Source organism: Alternaria infectoria (assembly GCF_024043175.1).
Source record: "Alternaria infectoria strain BMP 0036 chromosome Unknown scaffold_24, whole genome shotgun sequence".
In the NCBI taxonomy this organism is placed as follows: domain Eukaryota; kingdom Fungi; phylum Ascomycota; class Dothideomycetes; order Pleosporales; family Pleosporaceae; genus Alternaria; species Alternaria infectoria.
The window spans coordinates 1-12,393 of NW_026250713.1; the positions used below are offsets into that span (position 1 = coordinate 1).

Consider the following 12,393-nt stretch of genomic DNA (forward strand, 5'->3'; position numbering starts at 1 on the left):
CCCCCCCCCCCCCCCCCCCCCCCCCCCCCCCCCCCGTTTGTGGAGGTGCAGGTCTCACGTGCGCAGGCGATAATGATTGGCAGGGTCTGGATCGGTTACGCGTCATTCCTCTCGGAGTCGGAAGCATCCTTCAACTTAATTCCTACGATGCACACGACCATCTCCGGGCTTGGTGCTTCACTTCTACGCTTCTTACTTCCCCCTACTACTTTTAATGTCTAGTTAACTTCTGCACACGTCTCTTGGCCTGTCGCCTCCGCATGCTTGGCAAACCTCCTCCGCCGCAGCGTTAGGCGCACTATCTGCAATGTCGACCGTCTTCGCCTCCCTGGTACGCCCGCCCAAGCTGCGACGCGCTTCCGCAGCTACGCAGCCCGCGGCCCAGCCTCCGCCCTCGATCGACAGTCATGGTCTCGACGAGCCCGACCTGCGCGACCTCAATGCCGCCCTGCAAGCGCTTACGGATATCTTCCCCGACCTGCAACCCGAGGTTTTCCGAGAGATGCTGTCTACTTTTAGCGAAGAGAGCAGGCTGCAAGTCGTCACCGAGACGCTCTTGAAGCATGGCGACAAGTACGTGCGGGGCCGGTACAGGAAGCCTGCTGAGCAGGAAGAGCAGCGGGAGACGGCGCAGAAGTACAAATACCGCAAAGAAGACGCACCGAGGGATACTCGAGGCATACCCCTTGCGCTGGAAGAGAAGTTCCGGTCACGACGGTATAAGGAGGCTGCCAAAGAAGCGCTGTATCAGGAATTCAAAGGCCTGAGCCACTCGACCATCAAGGCTGTGCTGGCTGAATACAACTACAGCTATACGCATGCACGACCGACGCTATTGGATCTGTCAACTAGAAGCTGGAGGTCCAGCATCACCAACTTCCTGATGCGCCGGAAGGCGCCGACGGCCAGTGATCACCCCCTGGTCATATGGACTCCCGCCGACGAACGCCTGAACCGTCCGTCTATGCCACTTCTCGTAAAGACTCGAAGCGACGAGCTGAACCAGGAGCTGTACAACGCACTCATTGTACCGGAACATGAGAAACACCGGAACGCGCAATTGCGACAGGACTATGACTTGGCCATGCAATGGAACGAAGAGGAGGCCGAGCGTGAAGGCGAAATGTACGACTGCGAATGCTGCTTCATACCCAACACGCTTCAGCAGATGTCGACCTGCGATATCGATGGCCACTACATCTGCTTCCGTTGCATACGGCATGCTATCAACGCTGCCCTCTACGACCAGGGCTGGGCGCGTAACATCAACACGGACCTGTGTACCCTGAAATGCATAGCGCCTATGACCGGTGGCTCCGAAGAGTGTCGTGGCTGCATACCCTTCTCGTTTGTGAAGCGCGCTCTTCTGGAAGAGCAAGATGGAAAGGACAACCTGAACAAACTCAACGAGCGCTTCGCTAGCGATGCACTGACCAGATCTCAGCTACCACTCGTACAGTGTCCCTTCTGCTCGTATGCGGAGTTGGATGACCTCGCGCTTCCAGATACCAACCTCTTCGCCAGCCTACGTTTCAAATCCCGCCCACTCATACTGGCTTCGCTGGCATCGGTGCCTTTGTTCGAGTTACTGTGCTTCCAAGCCACGCGAGCCTTACTTTTCGCATTTATTTTTATCTACACCTTCATCACCATCACATTTCGCCTGCCCGTCATCGCACCCTTTCGATCCGCCCTCAGGCGTGTCCACCTAAAGCGTCGCGGCCTTCGGTTCCAGTGTCTCTCCCCAAGCTGCGGTCGCGCATCCTGCCTCTCGTGCTCCCTTCCCTGGCATGACCCCCACACATGTTTCTCTTCCCAACTCACGTCCCTTCGTCTCACACTCGAACGTGCTACCACAGACGCAGTCAAGCGTACCTGTCCTCAATGCAACCTAGGCTTTGTAAAATCCGAGGGCTGCAATAAGCTCGTTTGTCTTTGTGGGTACAGCATGTGCTACATCTGCCGACAGGGTCTTGCGAATGAGGGCTATCAACACTTCTGTGGACACTTCCGCGAACGGCCCGGACAGCCATGCGGCGAGTGCAACAAATGTGATCTATACCGCGTAGAGGACGAAGAGAGGGTGGTCAAGAGGGCCAAAGATAGGGCCGAAGCAGAGTGGTGGGAGGCGCAGGGCGATGGTGCGAAAGAAGGACTGCAGAAAGAGGTTGGGAAGAACGAGGGCTCTGCGGCGAAAGGGGTTGCGGGGCTGAAGAGGGGAAATTGGGAAGCCTGGATCGAAGGCGTACTGGATAGTGTGCTTGTTTAATTATTTGCTGTTGGCGTTCGGATGTGGCCACAGACCGTCAGAAAGATTGATACCCAGAATTGATATTGTACAGCGTCCCTCGTGGACGCCATCTTACTTGCAACTCTTTTGATCAGTCCCCGTGATGGCTGTTCTATCGGTAGTGAGATATCCTTCAAGTGACATTACAATTTTCGATATTTGACGTACACATTCTTTGTGCAAGACATGATACATTTATCCCCAGCTCTTCCGGCGGAACGCCTGGCATATACGCGAGAATGGATACTGCATCGATCTTTCTCCCGGGGTCCAGGGTCTACAGAAATGTAGAGCGTTCGTGACAGAGGAAGTGGTGAAGATAAGTGCATTCTAGCGTACACTTCCGTTCTGCAGGGCTTATTTCCGAGATATCGCTCTTACCTTTTGCAGTTGCTAAACATACAAAGTCCATAGGCGCTCACGACGTTGGCTACCGTTGTACCCCTCATCAGGGACCAACACACCACCTTCCTAACGTCACCTAGCGCCCCGCAAGCGAACGGGGAGCGTTATCAGCCGCGATACTATCTCCACTGACATCATCACGTCTACACATTAGCAATCTGCTATCACACGCTGCACTCTTGGCTATTCCTCGGAAGAAAGATCTCGCTGTGTCGCCTACGATGCAGGCTAGAGATCTGGGACCTATCGCGCATTCATCGGCTTGTCGCTACAGGGTTCATGATAAGGGATGCTGGTCGGAAGAAACGATGTTTGGTTGGCATTGGGAATGCAGAAGCGATCTTCGATAGATGCTCCTTGATAGGTAATGTTGTATGCCGGGTATGAGGTCGGCATGCATGTGAGGGGCGACACGGCAATGCAGACGTTGAGATGGTAGGGTACTGGGTTCGTTACATATACCATGTCGCACCGCATGCTACATGGAAACTAATCGAGAATAACATCTACTTTACCTGTCCTCGTCTCTGTATCGGCAAGATGAGCATCCCGGAGAAAGAGATAGCCCACGAGTCAAAATCGGGCGACACTTCTCCATCGCGACCGCATTCAGATGTCGAGATTGGTACCGTCGAGGAGCCATCCAACAACGGCGATGAGGCGCTCAAATTTCTCAAGAATGCACACAATGTCGGTGCTCTTACGCCAGAGGATGAGCGAAGACTGGTTCGGAAAATTGATTGGATGATCATGCCATTGATGTGGTGTTGTTACTGCTTGCAGTATCTGGACAAGACACTAGGTATGTCAGATCTTTACATTACTGCATCACTACTCTGTAAGCGAGCATACTGACAGTTCATACCAGTGAATTACGCGGCTGTGATGGGTCTCTACGAGGACGCGAACATCAACACGGCACAATTCTCCAACCTCGCTCTCTTCTTTTACGTATCTTACCTCGCGCTCGAGTTCCCTCATGGCTACGGCATGCAGCGTCTGCCTACTGCAAAGTACCTCGGTGCAGCCGTCATCCTCTGGGGTCTCGTCACGGCACTCACATGTGTGTGCAAGAACTACGGCGCTCTAGTCGCTACACGCGTCCTGTTAGGTTGCTTCGAGTCGGCCGTCGCGCCCAGCTTGATCCTGATAACTTCGATGTGGTATAAGAAGAAAGAACAACCGCTGCGAACCGGTATCTGGTATCTGGGAGTCGGTAAGTCCTGGCTGTACGAAATGCATGTGAGACATATGCTGACTTCGTACCTCTACCCCTGCAGGAACTGGAACAATTATTGGAAGTCTGATCAGTTTCGGGTTTCAGCACTACGAAAGTGACACTTTTACTAGCTGGCAGATCATGTTCTTGGTCGTGGGTCTAGTTACTGTCTCAGTCGGTATAACTGGTATGCTGATCTCTATCTCTGGTTCTCGGAATGGTACTGACTTACGTAGTGGTGTTGCTTCTTCCCGACAACCCGATGTCTTCTCGCCTAACCCCAGCAGAGAAGGTATGGGCAATCGAACGTCTACGCGAGAACCAGACTGGCATCGAGAACACGCATTTCAAATTTCACCAAGTGCTTGACTGCTTCAAAGATCCGCAGACGTGGATGTTATCGATCATCACCATATCATCCAATGTACCCAATGGTGCAGTGTCTTCCTACCAGGCCACGCTCATCAAGTCATTTGGCTTCAGCTCTAAGACTACAGCTTTGCTACAGCTACCTTCGGGCGCCGTCAGCGTCATCTCAATCCTCATCGCTACATATCTCGCCGGCCGTTTCAACCAACGCGCACTGAACGTCGTCTCCTTGCTCATACCTGGAGCACTGGGAGGCTGCCTCATGGCTTTCCTCCCCGGCGAATCCAGAGTGGGAAAGCTCATCGGGAACTATCTTACCAACTGCATTGGCTCCAGCTTACCACTCCTGTACTCCTGGGTGTCTGCGAACATTGCCGGTCACACGAAGAAAGTAACCATGAACGCTATTTTGCTCATGTCTTTCTGTTTGGGAAACATCATCGGACCTTTGACATTCCGCCAGGGCGATGGGCCTGATTTCATACCAGCCAAGGTCACCATCGTAGTGACTTGCGCATTCGCGGCTGCTATGGCGCTCGTGTTGAGAGCCTACTACATGTGGGAGAACAAGAAGAGGGATCGAGAGGATGATGGGACGCATCTTGAGAATGAAGAGTTCCTTGATTTGACGGATCGCGAAAACAGGCGGTTTAGGTATAGGTTGTGATCGGGCAAAAAGATAGGTAGTCCAATGGGAAGGCGCAAGACGTACGGTTCAGCACGAACCTCCTTCTCACACTCAAATCATTGGCCATACTGGATTGAACTTCATCGAATGCAAGGAACTTATAAGTTGATCAACGCTAATTTACATACTACAGCCCATCCCACCCTACGGGGTACCAGCACTGCCTCGCAGCTCACTAATGATGATATCCGCCGCCTTCTCCCCAATGACAAGCGCCGTGTTATTCGTGTTACCACCCACATTCTCCGGAGGGATGCTGAGATCCGCAATCTTCAGGCCCTTGATGCCGTGCACGTTCAAGGAGGAATCAACAACACCATCCTCCTCCCTCGGCGCCATCTTGCACGTGCCAAGCGAATGCCACGTTGTGTTGACGTTCTCACGTAGCCACTGCTCGATGGCAGCGTCGTCTTCCTTGCTGTATACCAGATCCTTGACGTCCTCCAGAGGGCCTTCGACATTCTCTTGTAAGGCAACCGCAGAATCGGCAGCGAACTTTGGATGACCCGCAGCCAATTCGCCACGGTAGAACTGAGTACGTCGCAAGATCTCGCGTTGCTTCTTGTATGCCCAGATTTGCTTCTTGAGATCAATGTCGTCTTTGTCGTTGAAGAAACCCACGTCAAAGTCTAGTGGGTCATCGTGCTTCGGGCCGGTGATGTGCATATGTCCGCGCGAGTAGGGGTACGCAGTGTAGTTACCTGCTGTGACGTACTGGCCCGCGGGTATGCTTGCTGGGTCGCCCAAGAAGCAAGACACCAGACCGCACAGCATCAGCGGACGGTTTGGCGCATCCTTGAAGTCACGGTTCCACGCGTCTTGGAACTCTGGTCCGAGGGCAGTGACTTCTTCTTCAGTAGGACGTAGCTTGGAGGATATGTCGATGCCGTTCCAGCCTAGCATAGGGTCTTTGTTCTTCATCATCTCGGCAACGTCGGCACGTCCGCTGAGGATGCCATCGATGGTTTGGTCGGGCGCTAAGGCAGTCTTGTAGGGGTACAGAAGGAGGTGATGGTCTTGGTAGTCCTTTCCTACACCAGGTAACTCTTCTACGAGAGGTACACCAGCACGTTCAAGGACCTCCTTGGAGCCCAGGCCCGAACGTTCGAGGATGGGTGGTGTACCGCAAGCACCAGATGTGACGACGACCAACTTGCGAGCCTTCACAGCCTTCACAGGATGCATGCTCAGACCAATTTCAGCTTGAAACTCCGGGTTTGGTGTATATTCGACACCAGTGGCACGCTTGTTCTCGTCGAACAGTACGCGCACCACCTTCGATTCGACGAGAACATGAAGGTTGGAATACCGCTCATCCTCAAGCTTCGGGTGGAGGTATGTATGTGCGGTATCTTGGCGTTTGCCCTCTGGTGACACGTAGCGCTGCCATCGCGCAATACCGTTGTTGTCGTCCAGGTTCTGCAAGTCTTCGATCTCAGGGTAGCCGACCTTCTCAGCTGCGCTTATGAAGTCGTCTTCAGCAGCCTTTGCGCGATAACCTCCGTCTGAGACATGGATTGGTCCGCTGTGGCCGTGGTGCTCTTTCGCTCCGGGTCCATGGTAGGTCTCTAGCTTCTTTAGGTGTGGCCACATCTCCTCAGCTGACCAGCCAGGTGTGTTCCAGCTATCGAAGTCCGATCTTTGTGCTCGTGTGTACATCATGAAATTGATTGAACTGCCTCCGCCCAAGGTACCACCGCAAGGTACAATGGGTTCACGATCGGCTAGCTGCTTCGACTTGTTTCCTTTGTAGAAGAGAGCGGTCTTGGTGGCAGGCAGTAGGTTCTGCAGGTAGAAAACGGGGTTGACAACGCTGGCGACATCTTTGTTGTTCGCACCCCCTTCGATTACAAGAATAGAGAGGGAGGGGTCATCTTCAGCAAGTCGACCGGCTATGATACAACCCGCTGTACCGCCTACACAAAGATGTCAGTGGGGGATTCGATGAGGGTGAATATGATAGACATACCTCCAGCGATGATGACATCTACCTCATTAATGTCGTCTGCAAGCTTGTTGTATATACCCATGATGAAATTCTGTTATGATCTGGGCACTCTGAGAAGATGTTCGGATACCAGACGACAAGACAACTGTCAAGAGTCAGATTTGGGAGTCCAGCAATCCGTTTAAGTAAATGTTCAGTATTTCTTTGCCCCTCGCAAATAAAGTTCGGCCACTTACAGCCCATCGCAGACCATTTATCGGATGCCATAGGTTTTTTGTGAACTTGAGTACCGCACTACCCCATCTTCTGCTCTTTTCGGCTTGGCGCCGGTGATACTAGCGGACCCTTTCCGCGCATCTAGATGGCGACCCCAAGGCTTAGGGAACGCTACGAGCTATTAGCTCTCACAACAACTGAACGATCTCCCATGCCGTCCACTCAGAATAGCCTTGTGTTTGCGCTATCAGCCATGGTGGTGGTGAATAGCACATCAGGTGTTCTTTCCCCGCATTCGTGGGCCGTAACCTAACGGCGATCATATGCGCCTGTCCGAGAACCGCGGATAACAATTGTGAAAAGAAGGACGTAGAGAGGTACAATCTAGAACGTGTGTTCCACGCAGTTTTTCAAATTTGAGCTGGTGGTGGCGATGTTAGCAAACACTTCATTCGTAGAGCACAAAAGATAAGAGAGATTGTGAAAGAGTGTAATGAGGTATCTTGGAATTTCCGAAGGCCTACTTTCGGATACTTGAACCCTGCAGCCCACTAACACTGCGCATTCGGAACCATGGATCGATGCACGGTAACCGCAAGAGTCGATGGCATGTGCAGGCTAAGGCACTAGGACGTAGAGTCCCGGCTTGTTGGGGCGAAAGTCCATGAAAAAGGAAAGCTATCCTCGATCACATCCACATATGGCTGCCTTCTTCAGAAATACGAGATTATAACCGAGTTTTCGCCGTACGACGGTGCCAAGCATCGCATCTTAGAAGAGCCGATCAAGACCCATGTCAAGTATGTTTTGGAACTCGACGCGACGCTTGCCAGCGATACTACGCTTTTTGGGCTTGGCGTCCGCCGCGATGTAGTGCTCGATGATGTTGACGGTAGCGCCCAATGTATGGAAGGGTGCAAGATTGTCGAGCATGAGGTTAGCGCTCTCGTCGTCTTGAATAGAGTCGTGCCTTAGGAGCGCAACGTTAGTGATTGTTCGAAAGTAAATCGAACCTTGGGCTGACTTACCAATGAATGACGACCTCTCGCAAGTCTGGCGCCTTCAACAGGATCTCGAATACGAAATTGGAGCGCTGGCGAAGAAGGGCAGGGAAGATGGCCTCGATGGAGTCGGTAGTGTCGGCGCGGATCCAGGCTGAATCCCAAACGAAAGTTATATTAACCTTTCGAATGTTCTCCATAGGAGAAAAGGCAGCGTCGGTGATCTGGCTGAAAGCCTGAACATTGGTGTACGAAGTCAGCAAATGTCACACGTTAATTAACACAGGAAAATGACTTGCCTCTTCGAAGAAAGACGTGTGGGCGAAGCTACCAGTGGCGTCGATACGTAGAACAGCTACATCGTAGAACCAGTTCTTTGCCTCGTTGTTCAGCTGGCGGGAAGCCAGCAGGAGCTGGACCGGCGGAGGACAGTGAGTGATGCGCATGAAGTTCGGTATGTGGCGCCACTTGTTATGGGGTCGGAATACGGGTGCTGGGGGAGGAGGAGGCTGAGCCGCAACGACTGTAGCAGCAGCGTTGCCGCCGTCATCAGTCAGATCTTCGTCGCCCTCGCTATCGCCTTCGGCCTCTTCGTCATTGTGTAGCTGGGCACCCTCGGTCTCTTCGCCGTTGTCGCCCTCATCCTCGCTGTCACCCTCACCGGCATGTCCTTGTCCAGGTTCTTCCGCTGCCATCCCGTCTTCGGAGTGGTGGTCGGGGTCAACTTGAGCCGTAGCTTGGGCTGGAACGTGGACGCTAGCAGTTGCCGACTGGGTATCGTGCGCGCCGGCGACAGCTCCTTCTACCTCATCGTCCTCATCTTCGCCGTCTAAGTCAGACTCAGACTCATCTTCAGCTTCATCCTCATCATTGCCATCTTCCTGCTCTGCTCCTTCGTCCTCATTTCCATCTTCGTCGTCGTCTTCGTCCTCGTTTTCGCTGTCCTCCGCGGCATCTTCGTTCTCTTCTTGATCATCCTCCTCACTGTTGTGATCGCTTACAGCACTCTCGTCATCGTAATCATCGTAGTCGTTGGCGTATACGACGCGCGGGGTGGGACCGTTGGGGTTGTCAATGGCGTCTTGGGCAACGAGTTCCTTGACCTCTTTCTTCTCGAACCAGTAGCGGAGCAGCTTCTTAGGCTTGACGTCGCGCGCGGCCACATGCTCGAAAATGGAGTGTCGCACCTCGAGCGGGAGGTCCATGAAGGCGGGTGCAGCCTTGTCGTTGGTCATGGCGGGCAGTTGGTCGCGCGTGAGTTTTGTAGAATGAGCTGCGCAGGGAGATGCAAGGTAGAGAGGCTTGCGAGCGGGATTGGCAGCAAACTAGAGAGAGAATACGGGCGAGATCAGGGTTCAAGTAAAGTTGGTGCCGCAGTTGCCTGCAGTGGGCTGCGCGGGGCTTGCAGGCGTTTGTGTAGCCAGAAACGCTTCAACGTGGAGCAGGACCAGAAGTGAAGGAGCGGACGAGAGCCACTGAGGGGCACGCCCAAGCGTCGAGAGGTCCATCATGACCAACAGGGCGCTCAGGTCTGGATGCGTCGTTTCGCAGTCGCTGGTAGCTATGGAGTCGCAGTTGACCCACCGTCGCGCCTTCCCCACGGAGCTTGACGCGCTACGTCAGCCCCTTGCCTGATTGGCTGCAGCCATCTCGCGACTCCCGGCCAGCTTCCACTCCATTAGACTCAATGAACGTCATCCTTTCCATCGCGTGCCACAAGACTTCAGCATTCCCAAAACCTTTACATGGCAGCGCAAGCCCACAGCAACCAGGCAGCATGACTCTAATACATGGACACACTCATACGCTCGTAGTGCATCGATTCACCCCTTCCAAGGCTGTGTCATGCTATATGCAGTTCCCAGGCTGCCCATACGCTCTTTCCGAGCTGCTGACACCACGCTCATCACGAAGGAGCACGTCCGCCGACGCCTACTACCCGACATGAACAAAACATAGGCTGTAGAGGATGCAGCCACACTCGAAGGACAATACTTCTCCTTCAGCACTTGTATTAGCCGTTCCAACTATTGTTGCAGCATGCCCATCCCGCGGACGATGTTTGGGTACCTGGCCTATCGATGCATGTAGTAGAGGCCGCAAGATCAAGGCACTGGCCGCTTCTCCACCGAGGAGACTCGAGACTTCTCTGACTACCACGTGTAGGAGTCGGCCTTGCTGTCTTTGGAGTAGGATCGTCGTCAGGTTCAGCATGTTCCACCTTCCTCCACTTACAACAACAGTAAACATCAACACATCATGGAGCAGCAGCACCTCACTGCTGCTGCCCGCCTACAAGCTACGTGCATGCCCATTCTAGAGTATATAATCCCTTCCTCGGGTCTCCATCCTCCATTTCTCTCTCACATCGCAACTCAGCCCAGCAACTCTACCAGCAACTCTTCTACCCAGCTCATCCATCCATCATCCATACCTGAGCCCACCCCATCAACGCATTCCGCAGGCAGAGCTTGGTTACTCCAACCACGACCTACGCCATGCGTCTCACCACCAGTGTCATCGCTGGCTTCATCGCCTTCAGTGCCGCTACGCCTGCCGGCCTGGCAGTCAAGCCAAGTTCCATTGAGGACCCTGTCGATGCTGTCCCAGCCCAACACACTCCCGTCGTGGACGGAAACTGGCACATTGGCTGCGACAAGAACAACTACTGCTCCTACTACCAGGGAGGCGACGTGGCTGTTGGCAACACCAACTCAGTGTCTCCTCGTACCATTGCTCTGTCGGAAGCCTCGTGCAAGCAGTGCTCAACTGAGGACCCTTGCGACGTAAGTCTTCCTTATGTCCTCTTCTTTCGGAATAGGATGATCTTTGCTGACGTTCTGTCTGGTAGTATTGCACGTCTTACAGTTTCGATTGTCGGGACTGTGACCATTACCAATGTTACGACGCATTTTTGAAATCCCGTGGCTGCTTCGACATCCAACCCGAGCTTGCCGACGTCATCCGCAATCACACAGTGACAGCCACCATCAGCACTTCTGTCGTCACTGTGACCGCCATGCCTACTTCTGAGGCGTCGATTTCCGACATCACCACTACCGTCACGCTTGCTCGTACTGCCGGACCCCCGACGCAAACTGGACTGGCCCCTCGCGATGAGCTAGTCTCCAACGATGGCGATGATCAGTCACCTACTCGTCGCACTGCCTTCAAGCAGTCGGAATGCTTCCCTTGCAATGACCAAACTTGCCCAGTACGTTAATTCGTCCCAGGTTTCTTGCCTGTACTCAGCTTGCTAACTTATCTTTTCTCAGGAATGCCACGCCGACTGCGCAGAGTGCGACAAGTACCTTTGCAACAACTTAGCCACTCACATGACGGTGTGCATGAGCGTCCGTTCCAAATGGCAGCCCCCGGGCTTCAACGTCTCTGCCTCCGGACCCAGCGAGACCACAACTACCACCGAGACAGTGGTCATTTCGACCGTCGTTGGCCCCACGTCCTCGCCAGTCGTCACCGTCACCGTGTCCGCCCCTCTTACCAGTACCACTACTGTTGTCGTAGCTCCTCAGAGCTCCCCATGCACTACGACCACTACTTCGATACCTGTAGTAACCAGTACTGTGACAGTGGTTACTCAGCGTCCACAGACCAAAACCGTGACAGTTATTTCTCAGCGTCCACAGACAAGCACTGTGACAGTTGTTGCTCAGCGTCCACAGATCACCACTGTCGTCGTGACAGCTCCTCGGGTTCAAACCACCACTGTCGTCATGACAGCTCCTCGGGTTCAGACTACCACTGTCGTCGTGGCAGCCCCTCAGATTCAGATTAATACCGTCACTGTGGAGAAGCCGGCTTCCACTGTAATCTACCAGCAACCAGGCACCACATCCATCGTTACTGTACAGAACCCAGCTTCTACTGTCGTCTACCAGCAACCAGGCACAACTTCCACTGTCACCTATCACTACCAGGATCCAGCGTCCACCATCATGCTCCAGCCACCAACTGTTACTGCTTCGCGCTCACCACACGTGCTCGAGATTCCCGTCACTGTGATCACGACCGCGACCCACACCGTAGCCAGATCAGTTCGTGCCAACCAAACCCCTGCACCTATGTCTCCCCGCGATAGCATTATCGCCAAGCCAATGTGCGACTCTTGCGACGGTAACGCGGAGTGCGATGTAAGTTGAAGCACCAGTCCGTCGCGTGCTCATAGAACTTCTGACTGACTTCCGCTACAAACAGGGGTGCGATTTCGCTTGCGACGAAGACCAAGGCTGTGAGCAC

The 12,393-nt window shown here is 53.7% G+C and overlaps 6 protein-coding genes across 6 annotated transcripts; 4 read left to right on the plus strand and 2 right to left on the minus strand.

The window, feature by feature from the left end:
* Nucleotides 1–307: 307 nt before the first annotated feature.
* J4E92_009419 (uncharacterized protein) lies at nucleotides 308–2,269 on the plus strand (the record flags this gene model as incomplete). The annotated part of the gene is made up of 2 exons (XM_051500767.1): nucleotides 308–1,578; nucleotides 1,948–2,269. 2 exons carry the CDS (start codon nucleotides 308–310, stop codon nucleotides 2,267–2,269), a joined length of 1,593 nt encoding a protein of 530 aa, XP_051348918.1.
* A 966-nt stretch (nucleotides 2,270–3,235) lies between these two features.
* Nucleotides 3,236–4,950, plus strand: J4E92_009420 (uncharacterized protein; the record flags this gene model as incomplete). Its single annotated transcript, XM_051500768.1, has 5 exons — nucleotides 3,236–3,421; nucleotides 3,479–3,497; nucleotides 3,564–3,911; nucleotides 3,976–4,101; nucleotides 4,151–4,950. The coding sequence occupies 5 exons, from the start codon at nucleotides 3,236–3,238 to the stop codon at nucleotides 4,948–4,950; spliced, it is 1,479 nt and encodes a 492-aa protein (XP_051348919.1).
* Nucleotides 4,951–5,115: 165 nt separating this feature from the next.
* Nucleotides 5,116–7,001, minus strand: J4E92_009421 (uncharacterized protein; the record flags this gene model as incomplete). The annotated part of the gene is made up of 2 exons (XM_051500769.1): nucleotides 5,116–6,887; nucleotides 6,941–7,001. The coding sequence occupies 2 exons, from the start codon at nucleotides 6,999–7,001 to the stop codon at nucleotides 5,116–5,118; spliced, it is 1,833 nt and encodes a 610-aa protein (XP_051348920.1).
* Nucleotides 7,002–7,906: 905 nt separating this feature from the next.
* J4E92_009422 (uncharacterized protein) lies at nucleotides 7,907–9,371 on the minus strand (the record flags this gene model as incomplete). The annotated part of the gene is made up of 3 exons (XM_051500770.1): nucleotides 7,907–8,105; nucleotides 8,164–8,372; nucleotides 8,421–9,371. The coding sequence occupies 3 exons, from the start codon at nucleotides 9,369–9,371 to the stop codon at nucleotides 7,907–7,909; spliced, it is 1,359 nt and encodes a 452-aa protein (XP_051348921.1).
* Nucleotides 9,372–10,634: 1,263 nt separating this feature from the next.
* J4E92_009423 (uncharacterized protein) lies at nucleotides 10,635–11,359 on the plus strand (the record flags this gene model as incomplete). Its single annotated transcript, XM_051500771.1, has 2 exons — nucleotides 10,635–10,922; nucleotides 11,087–11,359. 2 exons carry the CDS (start codon nucleotides 10,635–10,637, stop codon nucleotides 11,357–11,359), a joined length of 561 nt encoding a protein of 186 aa, XP_051348922.1.
* A 112-nt stretch (nucleotides 11,360–11,471) lies between these two features.
* J4E92_009424 (uncharacterized protein) lies at nucleotides 11,472–12,296 on the plus strand (the record flags this gene model as incomplete). Its single annotated transcript, XM_051500772.1, has 2 exons — nucleotides 11,472–11,477; nucleotides 11,508–12,296. The coding sequence occupies 2 exons, from the start codon at nucleotides 11,472–11,474 to the stop codon at nucleotides 12,294–12,296; spliced, it is 795 nt and encodes a 264-aa protein (XP_051348923.1).
* Between the last annotated feature and the right edge of the window lie 97 nt (nucleotides 12,297–12,393).